Below are 27,471 nucleotides of genomic sequence, written 5' to 3'. Positions count from 1 at the left end.
GTCTTAAACAGGGGTCTAAATGAGCCTTTTTTGGTGGATCTATAAGGAGCTATTGTGATCCCTGAATGGACATGTGTACACGACTCTGTCATTCTTATCCTATTTTTATATTTGTGTAATAATTATCCTGAGATGAACATGGATCTACTGAAACAGAGGACAAGAAAGAGGGTAAGAGACTCTTTGGGGGAAGTCAAATAAGTTCACTGCAAGGTAGGGAGTTTCTTAGCAAAGAAGAAACTTAGGAAAGTGTGTAAGTGAAGATAACCCAAGTGGGGGCTTCAGGTTCTGTAAAAAGACATTATCCAAAGATAAGGAAAGGTAACCTAGGACTTAGTTGTTTCTTTTGAGTTAGAACGTTTTCTTAAAAACAAGCAAAGAAACAAACAAATGAGACATGTCCACCCAGCCATCCACTTACGCATTCACCCACCACACCATCCCTCCATCCCTCCCTCCCTCCATCCATCCTTCTTTCCCAGTATATACCTAATCTACCCTATTCTCATGATACTGTAAATTGCTCAAAACATTAAAAAATTCCTCTTTCAGAATTACCTGCAGAATCACACGCTTTTTTTTATACCTTGTAATTGTACTTTGTTTTTGACTAAAAGAGTTATCAAATATTTTATTTACCAGATTCAGTTCGGAATGACTTTTGGATGTTTTCAAAACTCATATATGTTCATAGGAGAAAGATTTCTCAACACTGAGTATGTTCAACACAATCAATTGTAATAACTGAAAGATTTAAAATTCAGGAAAATACAGTAGGAAAGAGACCACCAGTCTAACATAAAGCAGTGCGGAAGAGGATGGCTCACTAAGTGAGTACTGGTATAAAGCACATGTATCTAACGCAGCTGAACCGAAGTTGCAATGATGCAAAATGATGCCTGTACTGAGGACCAAGGAACGATGCTTGTGTATAGAGATGCACAGGCTAGAGAGGTGTGCAAGACACCTGTTCTTTCAGTCTCAACTACAGGCTGAGAGGCATCAGACCTCACAACGGTGTTCTCCAGACCACCATCAAATACAAAGCAGATGTGTAATTCTTATCTAACTAGGAGTACACAAGTTGGTTTTACTTAGTTGTAATAAAACTGTCTGTATAATATTATCTGTAGAAAGCACATAATGAAAGTAGCTAAGTAACCATTTGTGTTTAGGTCATATCAACAAGTATGAAAATTACAGTTTAGGTTTTTCCTAAAATCTCAGAAAAGATGGTCTTTTATCTTAATGCTTGAAACAGAATTCTAATGATTTTTAAAGCTCTTTTAATAAAATTAAGATCTGAGAATGAACGAATGACTTATTGTGATCAGGCTTCAGAAAATTTGGTAAGACCAGTTTAATTTACTTTGGAAATCAGCCAAACTTTGCCACAAAACAGCTTTTCTAAACTCATCTCTCGTTAACTTTGGTCATGAGGGAAAAAACAAGCTCAGCGCTCGAGTAATACTGCAGCCCAGACTCAGATGATATTCTAGTCACTGTGGCCTCAAAGGACACATTGTATTATTTAGTTTCTCTCAAATAGCTGAGTTGCAACCCAGCATCCCCAAAGTGGCAGGATGTATTTTTCTGTTCAGCTTATATAAGACAATAAAATTAGGGGTACCTCCTTCCCAACTCAGTGTACAGTCAAGTGTGTATATTTTGTATTAACAAATGTAGCTGCTTTTTATTTTTATTTTTTTGTAGCTGCTTTTTAAATTGTGGACTTTAAAATTGGACATAACCTGGGGGGAAAAGCTGATAAATACCGTGTGTGTTGCTACTTTTTGTGTGATACTCCAAGATACCAGTTTGTGCTGAACCTAAAACCTCTTTTGTTTCCCTTTGACCTCAATCTGGAATTGTTATTTCAAATGGCAATTCTTTGTTTTGTTTTATCCCCCATCTTCCCTCCCCACCCCAACTGCTCCTGCACGGTTTTAAGCCCGTTAACATTTGAAATGCTTTGGCTTCATAGCATATGGAGTGTTATCCTGAGGAGTATATTGAAAAATAACAGAGCTGTCCAAGGATTGGACAGGTTGGAAATAACTGGGTATATTTTGCCCCCAATTTGGGACAAACTGGAAATAGCTGAAGGATAATCAGCAAAGTTAAGGGTAACATGGATAATTCAAAACCTCCAGTAGTTTCAACCTCCAAATGTTAAGCTATTGAATTTCTTTCCTCCCTACTCACTTTTCTAAATATTGCCTTGTAACCCTCCCTTAACATTTGGCAATGTTATTATAATGTATCTTGGTGTGGGTTCCTTTGGGTTCATTTTATTTGGAACTCTCTGGGCCTTCTGGATCTGGACTTCTGTTTTCTTCCCCAGGTCACAGAAGTTTTCAGCCATTATTTCTCCAAATAAGTCTTTTACCCGCCTGTGTCTCTCTTCTCCTTCTGGGGTCCCTATGATGCAAATACTGGTCTGCTCAATGCTTTCCCACAAGTCCCTTGAGCTCTCCTTACTCTTTTTCATTCTGTTTTTTCTTTTCGCTGCTCTGATTAGATGAGTTCCACTGCCCTTCCTGTCTTTGATTCACTGGTCCTTTCTTGTACTCCGTCTAGTCTGTTGTTGAACCCCTTTATTATAGTTTTCAGTTCAGTTGTTATATCCTTCAGCTCTGTGATTACTGTTTGGTACTTTCTGATATTTTCTTTCTCTGTTTTTGCTGAAATTCTCACTTTGTTCGTGCATCGTTCTTGTAAATGTCAGCAACAACAAAAAATCAATAGTCAATCTAAGAAAGAGACGGAAAATTTTTTACAAGCCAAACTGCAGATCGTAATCTGGGAGCCAGCCTCTCAGAGAGCTCTGAGAACTGTTCCAGAGCGGTGGAGGGTCGGGGAGCTTCAGTATATATGTGATTTTGGTGAAGGGTGCATGAAACCAAGCACAGGCCTCAGTAGAAGCTTGCTGCTAGCCATGAGGGACAGACATCTTAGTTAATGGTTTTAGTACTTTTCTAAGTATGGAAAGATACAGGAATCCGGGTTCATACAAAATTTCTCCCGAAAATATCACAGGGCCAGTTCTGTCAGTTTTCCCAGAGCGCAGAGTGCTTCATCCTGATCTTAACCCTGAACTCCTTTCAAAGTGTATTGTAGGTCCATGACTGTAGTGGCTAATGGCTTGATTCTCGTAGACATTGATGGTGAGCAATATTCTTTATTTTTCAGTCCCTTCCTTTTTGGTCTTACTTGTGGCCAAGGTTTGGGAGGCATTTCATGACCAATGTGTTCCACGGTGCTTGGGATGCTCACTCCCAGGTCAGGCAAGGATTCTGTGGATAGGCCACTTGCTGTGCTATTACTGGACTAGGCTCTGTTAACAGTAGCCACAAGCCTCTGGACCAGCTGTCTCACTATCCTGTTATGGGCCTGGGAATCATTCCCTCTTGTTGCTTCTTCCCACATCTAGAGGACACTGTTAGAGTCATTGCTCTTATAGAACTATATATCTGGTCAATTGTTGCAAGTTGCTTAATCATCATTAATTTTATCTGAGGCTCAGTCACACATTTGGTAATGCAAGAAACAACAAGCGTGTAAACTAGGCAGAATACAAGTAATATAGCTAGTGACAATTAATGAGATTATTAAGTAAATAATTAAGCTAAGAACTTCCGTTAGGTACAGCCCAGTGTCTCTCCACATCATCTGACCAGTCTGCTCTGCACCAGTCACTATCTTTAAGGGAGATGATAAATGATACATAAAGTTCACCAAAGATGTCTGCACGTAAAAGGTGAGTGGTGGGTCACTGTGACCGCTTACGGGACAGAGAAACGAACGTTATCTTCTAAGGAGTTACGTGGCTGGTGCCAGAAGGAGGCCATGGGGGAGGCCTGGGTAACACATAATGCAGATGTACAATGCACACTGGGGGTGGGGGGCGGGGAGGAAGCCCAAACGGGCAGAGAAATCGTTTTATGTTTACATTTTTCTTGTCTTGCCTTAAAATGTGAATTTTTATTTCATCAGTGCATTGTCCTCCTGCCCTTGGTGTCTTTCTGACTATTTTCAGGTAAGACGCTTACCTCCGTTTCATCAAGGTATTTTGCTGAGGTTTTATCTTGTTCTTTTGTTTGGAGCGTATTCCTGTTTCTTCATTTTCCTGGACTCCCTGTGCTGGTTTCTGTGCATCAGGTAAAACAGCCACTTCTCCCAGTCCTGAAGGAGCAGATGTGTAGGAGATAAACCTTGTCCAACCCTGCCCTAGCTCCTGTTGTTTGCATGCCTGTGTGCGAAGCCAGTTCTATCTTGTCAAATGAGGCTCTTCAGGGGAGTTTTCAGGGCGAGATTTCCTTTTGTCTTCCTTTCCTGACACCCCTTTGATGTCCTGGAGAGGCAGCCCCTTCAGGTTGTCCGCACTGAGAATGTAGCTCTGGTATCTACCCAAAACTCACCTGGCTCTCCCCTGACTTCTAGGGTAACTGGGGCTCCTTGGGGGATTTGGGGGGGTGTTGTGAGGGGCCAGTTGGGGAGCCCCCAGGCTGCTGCTTCAGTTAGCAGGAGCTGAAAGGAAGGGGGTTTAGCTCAGGCCTTCCCCCTCTGTGGTTGGTCGGGGCCTCCCCACTTTCTTGCAGTAAGTGCACTGACTAGGTCCCAGCTTTGCTGGTGGCCTGTGTGTCCCAAGTCCCATGTTGGGGGCAGGGGCGCTCACCTGTGGAGTCTTCTTATTCTCTCCTCCCGGGTACCTGGGGTGGTCTGCAGCGCTACTGCAAGCAAGGCGCCTGGCTTCTTCATCTTCTTTTTCTTCTTCTGCCACATCTTAGTTATTGAAAACCAGCCGGTAGGTGGGGGTGATAGGTCCCTACGGCAATCTTTTGAAGTTTGCAGTGAGTATCTGGAGCACTAGGGGCAAAGGCAAACCTAAGGGGTCTTCCGGGGGTCCCTTCAGAGCAGGGAGCGAGGTCTTCCCCCGAGTTAAACAGCTGAGCAGCCTTGTCTGCATTTCTCCTGCAGCCCCTGCTCTGGTAAAGGGCCAGAAAGCGCTGTACATGTCTTACCTCATTTCTCTTTTCTCACAGAGTAAGTCCAGTTGGAGCATGGTGCTATGATTTAATGAGCCATTCTCGGGCCATTTTCCCTGGTCACCTACTTGTTATTGCGGCCAGACAGTATTACAAAAGAAAATAAGTGGATATCTTTGTCATTTGGAGTAGAGCCGTAGAGTTTCCGATGACTCCGAATGCACCCTAATGGGCTGTCTGAGGGGACTGATGTCCGGTTGCCCACACCCTTGGATCTGGGTTGAGAATGTGCCTTCACCCACCAAGAGGTCTATAATAAGTGTTGGTGGAGACACAGATTCGGCTGTTCTCAGCCCACTGAAAATTTCCTTCTCTAGAGAGTTGGTAAGTTCGTTCTTCCAAATGATAATTTAGAAGTGCACACTCGGGTTGTTCCGGCACGCCAAACTGACGCCCCTCTACAAATAATTCAAGTTACCAGGACCCTCTAACAAAAGTCATAACCAGGGCCCCTTTGGGTTGTCAAAGCCAGGACCCCCTAACGAGGGTCAAAACCAGGAAGAGGGACGCAGATTATTTCACTGAAGCCTTTAGTGACCAGGGTCCCGATCAGCCTCCAGGACTCAGGCAGACGGGGGTGAAGTTAGTATTTCCCATTTTGTTGAAAATGCAAGTACTGATACACAGAAATAGAAACAACAAACACAGTCGCACAGACAAAAAGATCAGACTATGGAATTGTAGCCTAAACAATTCCATCCCCCCTCCCAGATGCAGACCTCAAGACCAGATTGGCCCCGCTCTCAGAAGAGAACAGCCCAGATCGGCTCATTTCTCAAAAGGGCATAAGCCTAGATGAAGGAGGGTAATTCCCAGCTTGCACAAGCGACTTACCCCCAAATGAAACAGAAGGCTGATGGTAGGTCAGAATGCATCTGGCTCAGAGTTCCCTGGAGCAGAATGAGCCCCAGTAGCTCCTGGGGACCCAGGGAAGGGGCTGCCCCAGTCAGGGTCGACCTGCCACGGGCACAGGCTCCTGGCTGGCTTGTCAGAAATTGCTGCTGAACCCAAGGTCGTGTGCCCTGTGCACAGGGAGACCAAACCAAAATGTCAGAGTTTCGAGCAGAGAAAGGTTTATTGCAGGGCCAAGCAAAGAGAAGGGGAACTTGGGCTCAGAAGACCCAAACTCCCCGATGGCTTTCAGGCCAGGGTTTTTAAAGACAGTGTTAGGGGAGAGGGTCGTAGGGTGTGTGAGCAGCTCGTGGACCTTCTTTGGACTGACTGGTGGTGAAGTAATAGGGTGATGTTTCCAGCATCTCAACCTTCTGGTTCCAACTAGCCTGGAGTCTACGGGTTGGGGGCCGTAGTTTCTGTAGAACAGCTCAAAGGTCTGCATCAAAATTGTTGTGCATTTCCCTTCAGGAGGAACTAGGCTTCCCGCGAGTCTATCGTTCTGAGCAGTAACTGCTTGAGTCTGCTCTTTGGAAGTCAGCGAAGGCCTAGGAGACTAAAGGCTTTTTTCTGAAGGCTGACTGGAAACTGGACCCTCAGGCAGTAGCTTTTAAAGTACACAAATAGACCTCTCTTTGGGGAAGACCGGAGGATGGGCGTTTCTGTCTGCTCCCTCTGCACTGAGCCCTGGGGTGTTAGTTGTTTCTTTGCTACCATCCCATTGAACCTGTGAACACAAGCCCTGCTGGCCACCAGAGCCAGGCTTTCAAGGGATATGGCCTCTGGGTAGCAATGCTAGAGATGCCACAGGCTCCTTTCTCGGAGACACTGGAAACCTGGCGGGGCAGAGGGAGAGCACGAATGTGACAGCCACTGGCTCCCATCTCTGGAGAGGGCTGCCATCGGCCTCAGGATGTGTGTTTAATTAGCAGCACCCCGGCACCCCCACCTGCCCCCCCCCACCCCCCCCCCCACCGCAGCCATCAAGATAAGCTCACAGCCTCTTTCACGGAAAGATAGGGGAGTTTGCTGCCTCTGGGCTCTGGCCTGGGTGGTAGCTGGTTAAGAACTGTTTTCCCCTTGTTACAGTTCTGTGGGACCCGGGAATGTAAGCCTGGTTGGCCACCAGAGCCAGATGGTCAGGGGGCACCCCCCGGCAGGCAGCGCCAAATCCGGAGCCCCAGACGTGCACACCCCCCTTTCTGGGAGATCCCCGCAACCCCAGGAAAGGAGAGGGCGCGCACAAAGATGGTGCCTGCCGCTTTGGCCGTCCTTGGGGCGTATTTCAGTGGCCTCCAGAAATGTGTTAAATGCCCGCCCCTCAGGCTGAAGCTCTCAAGACAGGCAACAGGCCTCTTACACAGGAAGACTGGGCACAGTTCAGTCCTGGCCTCGGCGCTGGGCCCTGGGGCGTTAGTCTGGTGAGTCCTGGAGAGCCCTTGAAGGTCGGCTTCTCAGATGCTCTAGCCTTGTGGGTCTTGGGGATGGAGCCGCACTGGCTTTCCAAGCTAGATGGTTTTTGGGGGTTCATCTCTCGGGGGTAGGCCTTAAAAGTTGGGGTGCCCGATGTGGAGGTCAAAGCCTTACTCCTCAGGGAGAAGCTGGGAGCCGTCAGCCCCCCAGCCCACCCCTGACTGTGGGTCGCTGTGCCAGGAGTGGGGTTTAAGGTGAGAGCGCGTCTCGGCCTCTCCTACCCCTTTTGATGCGGGTTTTGTTCACCAGATTCTAAGAATCGCTTTGCTAGTTCTTGGATTTCTTTCAGAGGAAATTGTTCTGTGTGTAGCTGTAGATTCAGGGTGTCCGCGGGATGTGGGTGCGCTCAGGGTCCTCCTGTGTCACCATCTTGAACCGGAACCCCTTGTAGCTCTTCTGTCTTTGATTCAAAACATTAACAGGTCATCCAAAATACTGAGAAGCAGATGACCAGCGATGAGCTCTGAAAGGCTGGAAAGAATTCCCCACGCCTCCCCTCCCCTCCCCCATCACCTAGTACTGGGCTTGCACGTAATTGGCAATCAGTGAACGTTGCTGAAAGGAAGAGTCAAGCTGAGATATGCAGGTAAAGGGGACATTCAGGTTGGCAGGCTTACACTGATAGACGCTGCTCCTTAGTTCTTCTGGGAACAGACACGTAGAAGCGGGTGTGCCCACATCTTGAGAATCCCTCAAACACCGCAGATGCAAAGCAGAAAAAAAGAGTAATTCTGAGTTCCTGGAGTGCTGGTGGTTTAAGTCACCCACCTTTTGCAAGGCCCACCAGAGGAGCTGAGGTGTTTCCCTCCCTGAGCCTCTGTTCACTGACGCTCCTGCCTCAGGTCTGCACGCGTACTGCCTGGAATACATCTGCTCCCATCTGCACCTGTCAAATTTCTCTTCATCCATTAGACAGCGGCAACGATTTGACTTTGCTGGATCCTCTTGATTTAGACTGAGTTCTTTGGTTGTGTTCTCTCAGAGGACCCTCCACTCTTCCTTCACAGCACTTACTACGTTTTGTGACTACGCACGCTGTGTTACGGACAGCACGTTGCCCTGGCGGTGCAGATCTGCTATTGGGCCTGGGGAGGGGGGAGGGACAGATAGTCTTTTCCTTTTAAAAATGAGTGGTTTGGGCTTCCCTGGTGGCGCAGTGGTTGAGAGTCCGCCTGCCGATGCAGGGGACACGGGTTCGTGCCCCGGTCCAGAAAGATCCCACGTGCCGCGGAGCGGCTGGGCCCGTGAGCCATGGCCGCTGAGCCTGCGCGTCCGGAGCCTGTGCTCCGCAACGGGAGAGGCCGCAGCAGTGAGAGGCCCGCGTACAGTTAAAAAAAAAAAAAAAAAAAGAGTGGTTTGACCTTAGGACTTCTGTCTAAACTCCATTTAAAGGCAGTAAAGATTGAAATATACAAGTTCTCACAAAGACCACAATTAAGAAATGAAAGTTATCCTTTTCTAGTGACATAAATTTACAGGGGAGCTAAAGAGAGAAACTATATGGCTTACCAAAAACAGCCACCAATTTGAGATCTGGTCATAATATTTAAACTGCAATGAGAATAGGCCCTCAAGTCTATTTTTATGAAATTTATCCCCACTGTGAAGTGGCAGTGTGTACAAAGGTAACACAGCTTGTGATAGTTTACAGAAATATTTGCTACAACATGCATATTATGAAGTGCTTCAAACATATACATATTAAGTTTCATGCTGAATAAATAATCCCCCCAATTTCATTTTTATTTTTACATAAAAATATAATATTGCACTCTTAACAAGACCAGTCATTTTGCATATTTTCTCTTTAGATAAATGATGAAATTCAGCCTTAAAAAAAAAAAAAAGACTGAGTAGCAACCTTATTCTAATAAGGGACTAATGTAAAGTTCTCAGTAGAAAAATGAAAGTTAGACAATAGCTGCGATTTTTTTTTTTTTTTTTTAAACAAAGCAAATCACTTCAACGTGAATAGGAATAGTCTCATCTCTGCACCTATTTGGACCTCAGAATTAATAGGTGGTCTGTGCAAACCATGATCTCAGCGCAGCCGTGAGTGAGGTGCTCTTACCTATGTATGCAACTGAAGGTTACGAGCATACGTAGCCACTTGCTTCCTCTTGTATTTACCTTGACAGCAGAGACTTTGCAATTGCATTTTATACAGTTTTTAAGCAGAATGTTTTAGAAAGTCTGGAAGTTACAAAAGTAGTTCTGTAAACACCATATGAATTAAATTTCCATAACAAACACGCAAGTAATTCTTAGGCAGGAATACGTCTTTGTATCTCATAGTGACAGCTTATTTTACAGTGTTTCCAAAGCCAATAAAGCAGCACCCCCAGTAAAAATAGAGCCATAATATCATGATAGACTATTCCAGGAGTTTTAGGAATTCTGCCTTTATCATGTGTAAGTTTGCTGTGGAGTACACAGATTTTTCTATTGTTCCTAGAATTCTCAAGTGGTGTAGGTTAGTAGAAACAGTGGAAACTGCTTCCTAAAAGAATTATTCTGCCTCCTGTTTAAAACGAAGTAAGCTGTGTCCTTTTCTTTTGTAATTCTGTTTTGGGGAAGAAAACTCCTCCTGCATATTAGATTAAATGCCTTAACTGGACTGCATTATTAATATCTGTGCAAACTTCTTCTGAAGTGGAGGCTTTCTATTGCAAATTGTTAAGTATTTAATGCTCTGTAAATGGCAGATATTAAAAGAATTATCACTGTGTTTAAATCTTAGTGACTCAACTAAGGATATTCCATATCTAGTGTTACGGATTTTAAGTAGGATTTTTATGAAGAAACAGAATGTGTCTGAAAATCAAAGATACTTGTGTTGTTGTTTGTGACTGTCAAAAAATTCTGGTTCTACTTTGAGCTAAGAAGGCAACAGGCAAAAACTGCCTAACACTGAGATTCAAATACTCAGATATTCCAAAAATCTTTGGTGCAGAGGCACCTACTGAATTACACACTTCTCAAAGAAAGCAATGATCAAGTCCTGAATTCTTTCTCCTTATCTTTCCTTTTTTGGGGGGAGTGGGGTGGGTGTGTTATCTTGGCAGAAAACTTTTAAAATATAATCTTTAGAGCATTTTATACAAACAGCTGACCAATTTAAATCCTACTGGCTTTTTTGGAATAATAGAAAATGGAAAGTAATAGAAAACAGAAATAGAGAGACGCTCATCTTTTCTTTAGAATCCTCTATGGAAAAAAACCTTTAAGAATATGATTTTAATTTACTGTACCAGACTTAGACCTTGTTGGTTAGTGCATACTGACACACCCTCCAGGTTATCACTAAACAATACTTTCCTCTCAGGACCTCGTGAGGCTGCAGAATTCTATGCAGATGAATAGACTTTATCATTACTTGGACGGTTTGTTTGGTCATCCAGTTCTTCAGGTTTGACCTCCTGTAACTGGCGAAGTCGGCAAATCTAGCTTGGAGTTAAAGTGCCTTGCAGAATGCGAGGTTCTCACTCATCCTGCTGCATAGCTGCTGAGGAAGGAATAGAACATTGGCTGTTTCAGGCGCTGCTGGTCCTTCCGGCACCAGGCGATCACGGTCCCATCACTGTTTGCTGTGTACAAATGGTGGCCATCGCAGGAAAATGTAAGGCTGTGAAAAAAAAAAACCCATTTGTATATTGTGACTCTGAAAAGTGTATCAGCACATTGGTGATCACATGGAAATCAGTGTAAGGGGGTTAAGATATGTTTACTGGAGCACAGAGACAAACAAAATGACGGCCTACAACTCATTGGTTTTGACTGTAATTCTAATGTAGTTTACTTGCTCTGCTGGCATGTTTGTGAAGCTCCTTCTAACCAAGTGATACAGACTAAAACCAGGACCAAAAGGATCGGTACTTTCTGTTCCTTCTTTGCATATTTTCTTTTCCCTTCTTGTTTAGCCTGATTACTTAAACTACAAATACTTGGGTACAGGAAACTTCGAAAAATACAGCAGTACTACACTTTCTCTCTATAGAAATAAATGGTGATTATTTTATGGAGGTATTTTATTTCCCTGAAAGGGGAAAGGGTAAAAAATGTTAACATTAATATATAATTAATGTAGGTTCATTAAACTTTACATTTAGTGGATTAAAAATTATTTTAATAAAGTAGAATTTGAATCCCTTCCTTCCAATTGAGTTTTTAAAGTCAAATTTGTTAACAGAGCAAAGGGTAACTGGTTGTTTAGCAGTCCTGTCAAGCACACGCCTGTAGCCATCAATCACCATTATGCGATTTTCCATAAGGAAAGGGAAAAAATCCATCACTTCTGCAGTTCAGGAGGCTTCCCTGGCGCGAGCCCAGCACGCCTGCCTGTGTGGGCTGTGAGCTCCTGACCCAGATTTTGAGCTCCATGAAGACAGGCATTTGGCCTCCTCTTGCCACAGGGCCCCGGGCATCCTGGGCTTCCATAAATGGCCGGCTGTTTATAATGACTTTCATTACGTACTTCTTTACCTCTGTGTGCTTTACTGCCTCTCCAACAAAACAGTCACAGAGTACGTTATGGAGGAAAGAAGAGGTGAGGGAGGTTTTACCTTACAATAGGCTTATTTGATTTAGGAAATGTAATTTCCCGCACAGGCTTTAGGTCCCAAGTACTCCATAACCTAGAGGAAGAAAAAAGTCATCATCTAATTATGCAAACTAAAGTTTCCTTCCCTAAAAGTTGAACCTATGTGTTTACTTGTTAAAAGTCATCTGGAAGGAAACACAATAAACCGATTAACGGTAGTTACTTCTGGGCAGTTTGCCCAGGTGGGTGGGGAGAAAGGAAACCTAACTGTGTATTTTCATATTGTTACCCTTTCATAGTTGACAAACAATATAAAATTTCAAAAATGTACTAAAGCTACCTTTACTATTTATAAATAAAACGAAGAACTGAAGAACAGATATCCAAAGGTGATTTTAAATCTCTAAATATTATTATGTTTAGATAGTAAAAACCAATTTTTGAAACTGCTGTGCCCTTATAGACAAAAGTACACAAAGAAAGAAAAAACTCCTCTTACCTTACAATTCCATTTTCTAATCCCCCAGCAATCACGTTGATAGATATTCCTTCAGGCTGGTTAGAGAAAGCCACGGAACAAATGATCTCTCTGCAGTGGACATGTCCAACGAGGTCCCCGTTCACTGTCCAGAGTCTGAGGTCACTGCCCCCGCCAGCTAAAATGCCACAGTCACCTGCAGGTCACCAGGCTGTGGGTGTCACAGAGCCCCCTACACTGGGCCCCAGAGGGGCATCCCTGAGGGCCTGGCTTGTTTGTTTTAGTGATGAAGTTTATAGGCAACTCACGAAAGAAGTCTGTATAAATGGAACTACTGCACTGTAAGTCACACAGAGTTGGCATATTTATCTAGAGATGATGACCAGTGAAAAAATGAAAATAAATTAAGCTACAAGGTAGAGCAACAATGTAAATTAACCATGAATCTTTCTGTAGTCATGATATTTCAGCATACAAACTGCCAAATCTGAATTTGAAAGTACCTAGAAAGCTAAACAATCTCCAAAAAGAGAAGAAAATATTCTGTGAAACTATCTATAAGAAGTGACTTCTGGGACTTCTGAAGAAACAAAAGTTACAGTAGAAGCTGAGTTAAAAACTAATTCTTAAAAATAATGAAAGCTAATTCTTCAGAATGTCTAAGATTGACTCTTACAAATCAATGTCTTATTAAACGAATTTTTTTTCCTTTCAAAGGCCATGAGTAACCAAACTTTTTGTAGTTTTCCAGGGGGTGGAGGAGGCACTAATTGCTTTAATATCTTCTATAAACTCGGGCTGTGGTTTGGGGCCTCATGGTGATGTGTCCAGCCTTCTTTGGAGAAATATTCTCATACTGATAAGACAGAGGTTAAGAGGTATGATAAAGTAAAGTTTGGATGACATAATGTGTTACTACACTTAATTTTATCTCTCCATTAGAACTAACAGAAAAGCAGACAATGTGTTTCTCTCTTTATTAAGGAAATGAAAAGATTTTATAGCAAAGAAATAAATATTGGAAATACTTCTTTACCTAAAGGTATGTGTAAGACCTTCCAACCAAAAGGCCTAGTGTGTCACCAACCAAAAGGCCTAGTGTGTTGCAGTATCATTCACAATAGCCAAAAGGTGGGAACAACCCAAATGTTTATCAAGAGATGAATGGATAAACAAAAATGTGGTATATCTATACGATGGAATATTGTCTAGCTACAAAAAGGAATGAAGTTCTGATACAGGCACCAACACGGATAAACCTTGAAAGTGGTACGCTAAGTGAAATAACCCAGACACAAAAGGACAAATACTGTATGATTCCACTTATATAAAATATCTAGAATAGGCAAATTCACAGAGGGAGAAAGTCGAATAGAGGTTACCAGGCTCTGCTGGGGAGGGAGGAGTGTGGGAGTTATGGTTACAGAGTTTCTGTTCAGGGTGATGAAAAAGTTTGTGAAGCGGACAGTGGTGATGGTTGCACAACACTGTGAACGTAATAATGCCACTGAATTGTATTCTTTAAAATGGTTTAAATGGCAGCTTTTATGTTAAATATATTTTACCACACACATACACACACAAAGATTAAAAAATGCCCAGTGGTCTACTTCCCATTGTAGAATACTGATTAGGAGAGATTATCCAAATAAAGCATCAAGATATAGGAGACTCTGGGACTTCCCTGGTGGCACAGTGGTTAAGAATCCGCCTGCCAATGCAGGGGACACGGGTTCAATCCCTGGTCCGGGAAGATCCCACATGCTGCCGAGCAGCTAAGCCCGTGCACCACAACTACTGAGCCTGCGCTCTAGAGCCCGCGAGCCACAACTACTGACCCCGCGTGCCACAACTACTGAAGTCCGCGCACCTAGAGCCCATGTGCTGCGACAAGAGAAACCACCGTAATGAGAAGCCCGCGCGCTGCAATGAAGAGTAGCCCCTGCTCGCCGCAAGTAGAGAAAGCGCATGTGCAGCAACAAAGATCCAACGCAGCCAAAAATAAATAAATTAAAAAAAAAAGATACAGGAGACTCAATATGCTAAAGAAATACAATTGTAGATGATAAACACATCTTTTACGTAAGTAGAGATTTCACTCTTTCTTTTGAATTTAATACCTAATAAAGATTTTTAAAAATATATAAAGTAACCGGATGTGTACTAGTATGGTCAGAAGGCTTACTGAAGTCATTGGATACCTATCCATAAACAATATTGATGTAGGGGTTGGTAATTGTAAGACACAGCTATTGCATGGCTTAGTTCTTCAAAATAAAAAATCTAAATGTGGTCCTCAACTCTGAAGTATGGTATGGAACTTAACAGGCAAAGAATTACCCTAGCAGATTGCCCAGAAACTTGGTCTACCACAAAACCAAGTAACCACTCATCTGCCTAAGATTATAAATATATATTAAAAAAAAATCGAGGCCCTTACCCAATACTGGATTGCTTTCATGTATAATTTAACATATCAACTAAAAGTCAGAAAGTTGGGTATTCCTGAAAAAAATCTTTATTCTTCCTATACATCTTCATCAAAATTAAAAGAAATTGGAGAACTACCCCCTACTCTGAATCTTAGAATATTATATTAACTTCAGAGTACCACTGGCAACACAGGAAAAGGCTATGAGCCCTAGTTGAAATGCATATATTTTGATATAGTGGCAGAATGATTTAAAAAAATACAGAAATCATCTACTATAATATTTACATAGTTTAATAAATTTTACATCTTATCACTATAACAACCACATCCCATAATAAGCCCTGGGAAATTAGGATCAGGAGGAATGAGTTTGCCAGTGTATCTTCAGCCCCAATACAGAAAAATTTGAGATTATATATGTGTATATATACTCACATATACACATTATATATTATATATACATATACATACACATGCATATGTATTTATTTCTCTTAAATTTTGATTTAAAAGTTACTTGGATGGTTATCACTAAAGTGTCAAGACTTTTCGTAGGCTAAATCTGGTAACTTTCTTCCCTTCCTGGACTATGAGAATAGGAGAATGAAATATAGTCTGGATCACTTAACATAAATTTGTCCTCTCTTTTAAAAAAAAATCATTATTTAAAAATAAATAAATAAATAATAAAAAATCATTATTTTTATTATGCTGTCTATACCAGTTGCTCTTTATGAGTCCTCTTCTATATGCACTGAGAGGCCTCAAACAAGTGTAGAAGGCCTTTTTGTTCAAAGTGGAAAGAACGTTCTAGCCATTACTCTATTATACTGTGCACACTACCTAGGGGCACCTGAACACCCTACTAGTGAGCTGGTAATTGTAAGCAAAAGTAATTTGGTTTCTTGTTCCCATATGACTAGCTAATGTAATATCACAGATATAATAAATCACTACTGGCAGCAGGAAAGTAATTAACTTTACAAAATTTGGTTCCCTCGGGATCAGTCCTAACTTCCAAATGTTGCCAAAACAAGAAAGTAGAGAACTCTATATAAATAATCATTATATGATTCCCCCAAATTCCCTCTTGATGTGACATACTAAAAGCCACTAATGTATAAATCAAGGAGGAACAATTAGCAAAGTCATCAATCATCTGCCCACACTTATATTACCAAAGTCAACTGTTTAAGATCTTTCCCCTTAGTTATGCTGATTAGGAAATAAAAATGTTTTCATGACATTATTTTATGACTAGGGGTGAAGACTGGCAAATACTTCACACTGAAATCTTGAAGCATGACTGAAGATGTTACTTTTCTTGAATACAAGCATGAATGAGTGTTTTGCAAAAACAAGAGTTTTACTGTGGTATAATACAAAAATAAATATTCGGACTTTGTCCCAGGTCCCTGGCATAGAGCTCCTAAATCCTTGTTAATTTACTGTCTTTTTTATGCTAATGAGATAACTCCTGGGGGGAGGCCAAGACAGCTTCAGGATGGGAACTGGTCACCCGAAAAGCCAACCCTGAGTTAGAACTTACAGCACCTCCCACTTCCAGGGAAGGGAGAGGGGCGGGAGGTTGAGCTCAGTTCCTAATGGCCAATGATAGAATCTACTGCCTACAGAATGGAACCTTAGAAAAACTCCTAAACAACAGGGGGAGGAGAGTTTCCAAGTTGATGAGCACACTGACATGCCAGGAGGGTGGTGCAGTCTGACTCCACAGGGACAGACCCTGTAACCTCACCCTACCTAGCTTTTCTTCTGGCTGTTCACTTCTATCCTTTGTAATGAACCATAGTAGTAAGTACAGTGTTTTACTGAGTTTTGTGAGTCATTCGAGAGAATTATCAAACCTGGTGGGGGGTCCTGGGACTCCCAAATTTGCTAACTTCAACTAGTTAGTGTCAGAATTGAATTGCACTGTTGGACACCCAGTTGGTGTCATAGAATTAGAGAATTGTTTAGTATCTGGAAAGACCACACAGTTGGTGTCAGGAAAAAACAAACAATATGAAAAATGCAAGCAAAGGATAAAAGACCACCCACTGTAGATGTGTGGAAGATATCTGTACTGAGTGGACAAAAAGAAACAGTTTTTCAAAGGATCCTTTCAATGAATGGAAATGCAAACAGAAAAGTTATGAGCTTTTCAACAGTTCTTTCCCTCTGGATGCATCAAGTTTTTAAATATGTATACATGAAAAAACAAAAACTAAAAGCCAGACCTTTGATTAGGAGGCATATCTTTGTCATGTAAATTTTGGGCAAATTATACTTCCATTATTATTTTATACTACTCTCTCACAGGAACTACAAGACACATGTAGGAAGTTGATCATCTGCTGATGCTTTTCATTTAGTCAGGAGGGAGGTAGCAAAGTCAGTAGTTAAAAAGCAGAAGCAGGGCTTCCCTGGTGGCGCAGTGGTTGAGAGTCCGCCTGCTGATGCAGGGAACATGGGTTCGTGCCCCGGGGCCGGGAAGATCCCACATGCTGTGGAGCAGCTGGGCCCGTGAGCCCTGGCCGCTGAGCCTGCGCGTCCGGAGCCTGCGCTCCACAACGGGGGAGGCCACAACAGTGAGAGGCCCGCGTACCGCAAAAAAAAAAAAAAAAAGCAGAAGCAAAAAAGAATGGAAAAATAAAACCAAAGAAAATTCAGATAATTATGTAACAGTAATTTGCTTAACTTACATGTGCTCAAATGCAATCTTACATATATCAGAAAAAGTTAAATTATGACAATACTAACTTTTGCATAAGTAGATGCCTAAATTGATGAACTCAATCTTCAACCTTACTGGTTTGTTTTTTGGCCTCGCTGTGTGGCATGCCGGATCTTAGTTCCCTGACTAGGGATCAAGCCCATGACCCCTGCATTGTGAGTGTGGAGTCTTAACACACATACATGCTATCACCTAAGTATACAGATCTGGCAGGGACCTGAGAGATGTAATGCACCAGTTTAACCTATGATGTAAGCAGCTGGCTGAATGCACTGTGAGTGCAACCACCCTGTGCTTTGGTTTGGGGCCAGCTCACCTGAGTCACACACGGTGGCAATGTCACCTGTAGTCTCACTGGCAGAGACGGCTGTGACAGGGCTTTTGTGTCCTGCCAGACTTTGTACGTAGCACAACCTGAAAGACCAAAGACATGAAATTGCATATGATCATTACATATAATTATATTCTCTTATTTGTATAATTCTTTTCCTCAGTGTATATGTATCTATTTATAAGGCATTCCTGACTATATTCCTAACTGATTTTTTAATTCAATAAGATTACAAAGGTAAAGTCCATACTTCATGCTTAAAGCTATTATGATATAAAGATATTATTTTAGTGCATCTATTTCTCACAGTAAGAACTAAAACATTAAAAATAGCTATTTTAGAGTTGGAGATTTCTGTACCTGTTTAAATCCCATATGATGCAGGTTCCATCTCTGCTCACACTTATCATTATACTGTACGGTTTGCAGACAAATAAGCTGGTTATCTCTTCTGTGTGCCCATAGAGATGCATCTGAGACTCCATTTCTATCTCTGAAGGCTAAAATTTAAAAAATAAGTAAAGTATAAGACAAAAACCATGACGAAAGGTATCCTAGTGTCGTATCTCAAAAATAAAAACAACCCAAGTGATTCAAATATTCTTCTCAAACATCTCATTTTTCAATCTAGTTCAACTTTTTCTAAAGAGTAAAACTAATTAAACATTAACAAATTTTAAATTGACCATAATTTCATCAACAAATAAGCTTTTCATTTTTGTCTATTCTTTTCCAGTCTTTAGCCAATTACATATGTATTTTATAGCTGTGATTATTGCCATACAAATAATTCCCTATTTTGTATTTTATACATTCTCCCATAAGCATTTTCCATTTTTGACAGTGTCTTCAAAATGATTAAGTGTTATAATATTCTATACAGTTAGTATACTATAATTTACTTGAGCATCCCTTTTTTAAAAAATTAATTAATTAATTTATTTATTTATTTTTGGCTGTGTTGGGTCTTTGTTCCCTCACACAGGCTTTCTCTAGTTGCAGTGGGCAGGGGCTACTCTTCCTGGCGGTGCGCGGGCTTCTCATCGCAGTGGCTTCTTGTTGCAGAGCAGGGGCTCAAGGTGCGCGGGCTCCAGTAGTTGTGGCACACGGGCTCAGCAGTTGTGGCTCGTTGGCTCTAGAGCACAGGCTCAATAGTTGTGGCACACAGAGTTAGTTGCTCTGTGGCATGTGGGATCTTCCCGCGCCAGGGCTCGAACCCGTGTCCCCTTCTTTGGCAGGCGGATTCTTAACTACTGCACCACCAGGGAAGCCCCCTTGAACATCCTTTATGATAGACATTTAAAATTGTTTCAAATTTTTTCAAAATTATAGATGTCATAATTAAATCCTTCATGTATATAAGTTTTGTTCCTCCTCTAAATCATTTCTTTAGAATTTCCAGGATTCTACTAGTGGATCAGTGAATATTAATAATTTTACAGTTCTTGAGTGTACTTTTCAAAGGCTTTGTACCAATTCATGATGCCACCAATGGCGATGTATTACTCATCAATAGTTGTGGACTGATTTTCTAAATCAAACATTGAAAAGTGATGTTCCAAGTTCCACATGGCTCACAGATGCCAGATGTCCACACAGGGTCTAACCTTTGTTTTCATTAGGGTAGCAGTTTATTGTCATAAAGTATTTCAATACAAAGAATATAGAAAAGTAGAAAGAAAGTATAATAAAAAGCTGTATACTGACCACTCAGTTAAACTAATCCTAATATTTTATAAGATCAGCTTATTTTTTAAATAAAGAAAACATTAAACATTACATAGTCTGTGTACTGTTTTACATCCTATTTCCTCTCTCTTGTCAGAAGTTACTATTATCCTGAATTTTGTATTTGTTTCCCATGTATGTAGAATTTATGTTCTACTATATGTTACTATAACAATTGTATTGTTTTTCATGTTGCTAAACTTTATATATATGGTATTAATTATTCTTTAGGTATCTGCTGCATCTTGCCTTTTTGATCACCACTGCTTTTGAAACATATGTGTTGAGTTATTAGCTGCAGCTCATCTATTTTAAGTGCTTTATTTTTCACGTAAAAATACCTATTTTATTCTTAAAGACTCAAATGACCCGGCGATACCAGGCTTACAGCTCCCCTTGGAACCACTGGCTTGAGCTGTGTGGCAGTGGCTTCTGTTTAGCTAGGGCACGTGGCCTTCAACTGCACACAACCACAGCAACCAGATGGCTCTGAACAAGGGCACGAGTCCTGGTTCTGGGCCCCTTCTGGTTCTCCTCCGTGACCTTCCCCGCAGGGCCACAGGGGTGTGCCAGCGCCCTTGCAGACCATTCTTCAGGGTCCCTGGGACCAAAGAATTCCTTGCCCCCAAAGGCCTGAGCTCCTTCCTTCTGTGCTTGAACTCTGCAGCACTTCAGTTTGTGACTCAATTCCCATTCTAAATCTGTGAAAATTTCCCGAGTTTTAAATGGCAATCAAGGTTGCTTTAACTTGAATTTCTCTTATTGTAACTAAGTTTAACTTTTTCACATATTCATTTTCTTATCTGTAAATCTGTGTGCTTGGTTTTGTGTATTTGTTACTACATTAAGAAGATTATTTGTAGGAATTCCTCTATCTGTGGAATAGAATGCAAGTACCTTCCTTGTTTCTTCTGCTGGATGACCTGCCAGGCTAGGGACGCCTTACCCAAAGTCAAGTCTTGAGAATCCTGGACAACCCAGGGAATTCCAATCCAGGCTGTAATTCCAGGCAAGAGTTGGTCCTATCTGACTCATCCTTACTCTTAGGGACCAGCCTTTTGGACAAGGGCCTCCTTGGGACTCCCCAGCTTGCTCTGTCCCTTGTTGTTGTTTTCTATTCCTCTCACAAGAGGCTGTCCAAGGACAGTGTCAATATTCTAGGATTGACAAATGCCCTCAAGGCTAAAGCTCCCTCCTTTCTTATTAAAAAAAAAATAATAATAAATAAATATATATATGTGTGTGTGTGTGTGTGCATTTTTTTTTTACTTCATGATCATGAATAATATTTATGGGGTAAACACAAGATAGGTACCCTATAGTGGTTATTGAAATTTTATAGATTTTTCACTTTAAAATGATTCCAAGAGTTAGTGTTACTAGATGATTCCCTGATGGATCAGAAAATAATTTCCATGGGTAGACCAGGAATCTTGTGTTGGCCTACTTCTTCATAAAATGTTCTTGAAGGGTGTAATACTACCTTGATACACTGCATATATATTCTCCTACCACCATCAATTTAGAGAATAGAAATACAGGTGTTCACTTATATGAAGATGATGTGGCCACACTATTTAATTAGTGAAAAAATGACTCAAGACCAACTATTTTAAAATCAGTTATCACTTTTAGAAGACATTCTTCTCTAATACTGTATATAAATGGCTTATAGATAACCATTCCCTATAACCAAGCAACGTATTCGTCATTACACATGTAGAATGCATTTTAGCAGACTATCTTGGGATAGTCAACAGAAACTCACAATGCTCAAAGTTATATATGCTTCACTAGCTCAGGAAAGTATTTCATAAGATTCCCTTGAAAATATTTTCAGACAACAATTATTTTGGTCATATCCTACATGGTGCTTGGGAGGTGGTCTTTCGTATGTGTCAAGGCCAACACAAACGAGAGCATAGGTACTTTTAGAACCATGGCATTCAGCGGGTTGGGAGAACAGAAGCTAGTAAACATGAGGTGTTTCCTGCCAACCTCACAGGCATAGGGTCACAACTGCAGCTTCAGGGACCCCAAAATGATGAGACGGTCCCCAATAAAAAGCAACAACAACATCTACAAAAACCCAAGTAACCTTCTCTCAGATCAAACAAGGATAAAACCACACAGCTAAGATACAATTTTGGACATGATTTAAATAGTAACTGTTAATCTCATGACTTGATTACCTAATACTATTAATACTTAGGAGAAAAAGAAAACCCTTACAAATAAATTGAAAAAATCCACTTTCAGGCAAATACAGAACTGAGGAAAGGTAAGCAACCTAAGACTTCACAATAACTTCAAACTAAAAGAAGCATGTGTCTTGCTGTATTCAAATGATAATAGCTACATCTTTGATCTATTTCAAAGCTATGTTGTACAAAATTACTCCTATACTGAGTACAGCTTAATCTTTTTTTTTTTTAACCAATACTGTATACTGTGCTAGCGTACAATTAAAATTTTAAATTATAGGAAGAATGGAAGTAAGGAAAACTAAGAGCAAGGCTGTTCATAGTGTTGGGGAAAGCAAGAGGAAATAAAAAACAAAAGATCAAGCTAGTTTTTAAATAGGTGTCTATGATGGTGCAAATGATCTGAGTGTACAAGCAGACAACGTGCTCTAGCAGCAGAGATTAGAATATATTTGTAGAAAAAAGGAAACAGGGTGAGCTCGGAAGGTGAAAGGCAATGGCAGTGGTAAATATTAGAGACATTATAAAATTAACATCCGCTTTAGGCCTTGGGGAGTAAAAAGGAGAAAACAGAAGACAATCCAAAAGTGAAGGCGCCTCTCTGCTCAGACCCTCTAGCATTCTTCTTATTGTGGCCTGTGTATAAGACCCTCACCTCACTCTACTGTTCCTGCCCTGGATTTGGCACTCCTCCCAGCATGTTCTACTCTAAACTACACATAAAAGTATCTGCCATCCCCCAAACTACCATGCCTTTGTTTCCATGTGTTGGTTTACTTTGCTAGAATACTCTTTCCTCTTTTCTCCACTTAGTAAAATGGTCCTTTAAGATCTAGCTCATGTGTAACTTTTCAGGCTCCCTGACATCTGGTTGGTCCCACTTGTGGCTCTTCTAAGCTGTGTGTGAATCTTTCTTAGAGCACAACCTCACTGTCCTGCAATAACCTGTACATGCCAACCTCCTGACTCGGAGCCCTCACCACGGCCAGCCTGTATCACTACAGCGTCTCTGAACTGGTACCCTCCCCTCCAGCCCCACACCCCTTTTAAGCGATTCTCCTTGTAGGCGTTACAGTGATGGCCTTAAAATGCTGACTGGATCATATCACTCCTGCTTCAAACATTTTAATGACTCCTTAGACTAAGAGACAGAAACAATATTATGGTCACATTTATACCCCAAGGATCGTGGCAAAGAACCTTAACAAGGGCTTAAAAGGGAATAAACTTGGACAGAAAAGTAAGGAACTGAGAATCACCCTATGCTAGAAATACAGGTTTCACCCAGTAAAACATGTTTTATAAAATAATGCAGAAAATTGTAATTAAAATAAAGCACAGAGCACATTTTAGACTAGAATGATAATCACTGAGTTATCACCCTAAACTTGCCACTAATCCTCAACAGCACCACAGACAGCTGATTCAAGAAAGGAATGACAGACCTACAGTGGAAATGCCTCTTGGGAATTGGTTCTTTAATTAACTACTAAAATACTGTAGGTTTAATCTCTTAAAAAAGCAAGTACTGTTACTGCAAAAAAACAAAAAAAAGGAATGACAGTAGATTAAAAGAAGTATTGCATAATGTCTTCTTCACTAGAGTGTTTTAATAATTTAACTCTCAAATCCAAAGGATTCAGTGAATGAAAAAATTTCTTCCAGTAAGTGGTAGAAATCAAGACTGGCTACTTGGATTTTTCTGTCATTTAATTCACACAGAGGGCACAGGAATGTTGAACATTAGGAGTTCTGTACTTCCAACTTTTATAGAATATCGTGGGGTACTTGTAAGCACTCAGGTTGATACCGAGAATGAAAGCAAGCAAGCATCAAAATGCCATGAAAAAGCCTAAACTCAAAACAGGTCATAACTCAAAATACTGTCTGTCTCTGACCTTTACGGTCATTTTCAAAATTTTTGTGATCGTAATAAACCTAAAATTAAAGAGTTAGACATGTGACCTTTTATATTTTAAGAGCTTATGTGAAGAGACTAAAGTACAAAAGATTAATGTACCAAAAATTTAATCTTATACCAAATGTATACTTTATAAAGGGTTTCTTCCCCTCACTGACATGAAAATCCCACAAAACGCGCCCAGGACCTACCGTGCCGCTCATGAATCTGTTTGTGTAGGCTGTGATGACACCACATTTGCTCCCAGTAAACAGTTGGCAACTGTCCGGTACCCAAGCACAACTAGTCACCTAGAGAAAGGACAAATCAAAGATTATCATGTTTAAAAAGCATAAGAAATGCTTCTACTTTTCTGACAATTATTTTAAAAATATACGATCACAAAATTTAAGGTAAACATTTTACTTGAAATGATTAGAATATTACAATGCATTGTCTATGATTTTACATTTTTCTGTGTACACACACACACACACACACACACACACACACACACAAATACACACAGGGCCATTTGTTCCTCAGAAATTTAAACAAAATGATCCAGGATTGACTAGATCCAGAGTTGAGAGAGAGAGAGAGAGAGACAGAGAGAGAGAGAGAGAGAGTGTGTGTGTGTGTGTGTGTGTGTGTCAGAGAGAGAGAGATGCATGTACCTGATTTTTACTTTTATTTCTTTCTTTTTTCCTTTTTCTGTCTTTGGTAGGGAAACAGAGTATATATATAAATAGAGGTATTGCTTCTAACAGTTCTAAAGATTGCTAGATAGGAGAAGAAAGAAAGATAAACGTGGAGAAAAAAATCTGGGATTATTCCTTGGGGATTATAAACCTTTGAGTCCCAACCATGGCGACACTATTCAAGATGGGCTCACCTCTTTGCTCGGCCTGACAGTCTTCCTCTGGCACTAGTGGACTCCCAGCACCACACCCCCAGCAGCTGTCCCCAGCCGCTCTGCCCCCTCTCCAGTCCCACCTCTCCCAGTCGGTCGGCTGGTCAGCAATACCCACACACTTCACTTCACTTCACTAAGAAGACGGCGATCATCAGCCACAGACCTCATCCCTTTCCCTCCTTTGGGCCTCAAAATGTGTCGGCGTCGCCTCCTGATTTAGAGAAGCCCCTCTGTTTTTAACGCCAGCCCCAAACCACCCTGGTGTTTCTCAAACAACTGTCAGAATTTCAAGCTGTCATTTGCTGGCTTCTTCCCCTGGCCCTGCAAACGTGTTCAAGTGTCTGCTACCTTGAAAAATGACTTGCTTGGAGCCGGACTCTTCTTAACTCTCAATATATCTTCAGAGTCCATTGGATCTAATTTTATCCTTTGAGTTTCTTTCTTGAATAGTTCTATTTGTAAAGATTGATATTTCATAATTTTTATTCTTTCTTAGAGGTCTTCCAAAGAGCAAAAAGAAAATGTACCTATTTCTTATATGAAGAATAAAACTCATTCTGTCTTGCAATTACCATATGGGTCGACTGAACTCTTTTATAAACCTAAGTTACATTTCTAGGATTTCAATAATCTCATTTTTTTCTCTATTTTGAAACACTTTGCTATTTCATCATCCTAGGAATTATTTCATCTCTACTCTTCAATTATTCCCAACTGTGCTAAAACAGAACAAACAAAATAAGAAAATGGAAGAATGATGGATCTCCTGGAAGGATAATGTAAAATGTGAAATAAATTGTCACCTTAAAAAAAAAATAAATTTATTTATTTATTTATTCATTTATTTATTTTTGGCTGCATTGGGTCTTTGTTGCTGCACACGGGCTTTCTCTAGTTGTGGCGAGCGGGGGCTACTCTTCGTTACGGTGCGCGGGCTTCTCATTGCGGTGGCTTCTCTCATTGAGGAGCACGGGCTCTAGGCGCATGGGCTTCAGTAGTTGTGGCACGCAGGCTCAGGAGTTGTGGCTCGCGGGCTCTAGAGCGCAGGCTCAGTAGTTGTGACGCACGGGCTTAGTTGCTCCGCAGCATGTAGGATCTTCCCGGACCAGGGCTTGAACCCATGTCCCCTGCATTGGCAGGTGGATTCTTAACCACTGCCCCACCAGGGAAGTCCCTAAATTGTCATCTTTTGGTTTTCTTATTGCATTGTCAAAAGAATGTTGTCATCTTTTGAGAAAGTATAAAAGAAGACCAAAGACACCATTTCTGTAGTCTACTTTCAGCTGTCATCGAACACAGTTGGAAATTGAGAATTTTTCATTTTCCGGCAATAATAGAAAAGAGAAGAAAATTGACAGGAACATGTTTCACAATTATGAGATCAATCAGAAGATAAAGGCTAAGAGACAGCAGGACTCTAATCTGTAATGATGATGATGAAATTGATCAGATAAGTGAAATCTCAGAGTGTGAGTCTTCATATGATAATACCCTGGACAAACTTTCTCACACTAAACAACCAATGAGTGAACAACATATTTCTAAGAACAAAATGAAATATGGTATTCTTATCTAGTTAGTTAGGCACTTGACCGGAAGTACTTTATCACACCGTGTTTACTAGAAATCTGGATCATCCTGTTTTGCTAAAAGGACTTAATGAGAGTATTTTTTCATCTTTAATGATGTTTCTGGGCCCAACTTTACATGATAGAAATAATTTTTCAGTGCTTAAATTCTTATTAAAATTTATAATAAGCTTGTTTTTCACTGTCCTTTATTCTTACTTTTGTTAGTTTACTGGTAAGCCAGATGACAAAAGGCAGTGACCTTTTTTTCCAGGCATATTGAAGGTTAAGCAAACAAGCCATTGCTCTCCTTTCTTTCACTGCCAAAAATTCCCCCAAAGTAGATGACTCCATCTTTAAAGTGCTCAGGGAATGGTGACGAATGTCAGGACTATATAAATAGGCACCAGGTGCTATGCAGGTAACGAAGTCAGAAAACAGTAAAAGAACTTCCTATGGAAAGACAGTCAAAGAAAGAAGGTTTAACATACAATTTAGTACCGGAAAAAGTTATGGCAGTACTCTGTGTGTGTGTGTGTGTGTGTGTGTGTGTGTGTGTGTGTACATGGTGTTTTATAGTTTACAAAGCACTTTCAGAAACATTGGAGACATTTTTACAACAGCTTTATGAGAGAGTGGTGGGAGTATGACTAGCCCAGTTTTAGAGAAGAGGAAAGAAACTCAAGTTGGGTAAGGTTAAATTCCTTGCCAAAGGCTACATAGTAAATAACAGAGCTGGACACTAACACAGATCACAGAGCTACAGTTAGCTCCAAGGCTCTTTCTACCATGTTGTGATGCCTAAATACCCGGTTCCTTTAGAAAAAGCCAAGTATAGAACGTGGCACCCTGGTTATTGAAAATGACATAGTAAAGGGACTTCCCTGGTGGCGCTGTGATTAAGAATCTGCCTGCCAACGCAGGGGACACAGGTTTGAGCCCTGGTCCAGGAAGATCCCACATGCCGCGGAGCAGCTAAGCCCGTGCGTCACAACTACTGAGGCTGTGCTCTAGAGCCTGTGAGCCAAACTATTGAGCCCTTGTGCCACAACTACTGAAACCCGCGTGCCTAGAGCCTGTGCTCTGCAACAAGAAGCCTCCGCGACGAGAAGCCCGCACACCACAACAAAGAGTAGCCCCCGCTCACCGCAACTAGAGAAAGCCCGCACACAGCAATGAAGACCCAACACAGCTGTAGAGAGAGAAAGAGAGAGAGAGAAAGAGAG

At 41.2% G+C, this 27,471-nt stretch overlaps 1 protein-coding gene across 1 annotated transcript in view; it reads right to left on the bottom strand.

Annotated features, from left to right (window-relative positions):
- Nucleotides 1–10,162: 10,162 nt before the first annotated feature.
- LYST (lysosomal trafficking regulator) overlaps nt 10,163–27,471 on the bottom strand; it is a 146,107-nt gene continuing 128,798 nt past the window's right edge. Inside the window, exons 46-51 of the mRNA XM_065894463.1 lie at nt 23,974–24,072; nt 18,290–18,429; nt 17,915–18,012; nt 12,452–12,608; nt 11,975–12,046; nt 10,163–11,037 (exon numbers count right to left, since the gene is read on the bottom strand). Of these exons, the coding sequence (XP_065750535.1) occupies nt 10,899–11,037; nt 11,975–12,046; nt 12,452–12,608; nt 17,915–18,012; nt 18,290–18,429; nt 23,974–24,072 (705 nt within the window). The 3' untranslated portion in view covers nt 10,163–10,898. The remainder of the gene's footprint in view (nt 11,038–11,974; nt 12,047–12,451; nt 12,609–17,914; nt 18,013–18,289; nt 18,430–23,973; nt 24,073–27,471) is intronic.

This window comes from Phocoena phocoena, chromosome 16, assembly GCF_963924675.1.
Source record: "Phocoena phocoena chromosome 16, mPhoPho1.1, whole genome shotgun sequence".
Lineage (NCBI taxonomy): Eukaryota > Metazoa > Chordata > Mammalia > Artiodactyla > Phocoenidae > Phocoena > Phocoena phocoena.
Note: the sequence above shows the minus strand (reverse complement) of the source record. Positions and strands in the feature narration are given on the sequence as shown.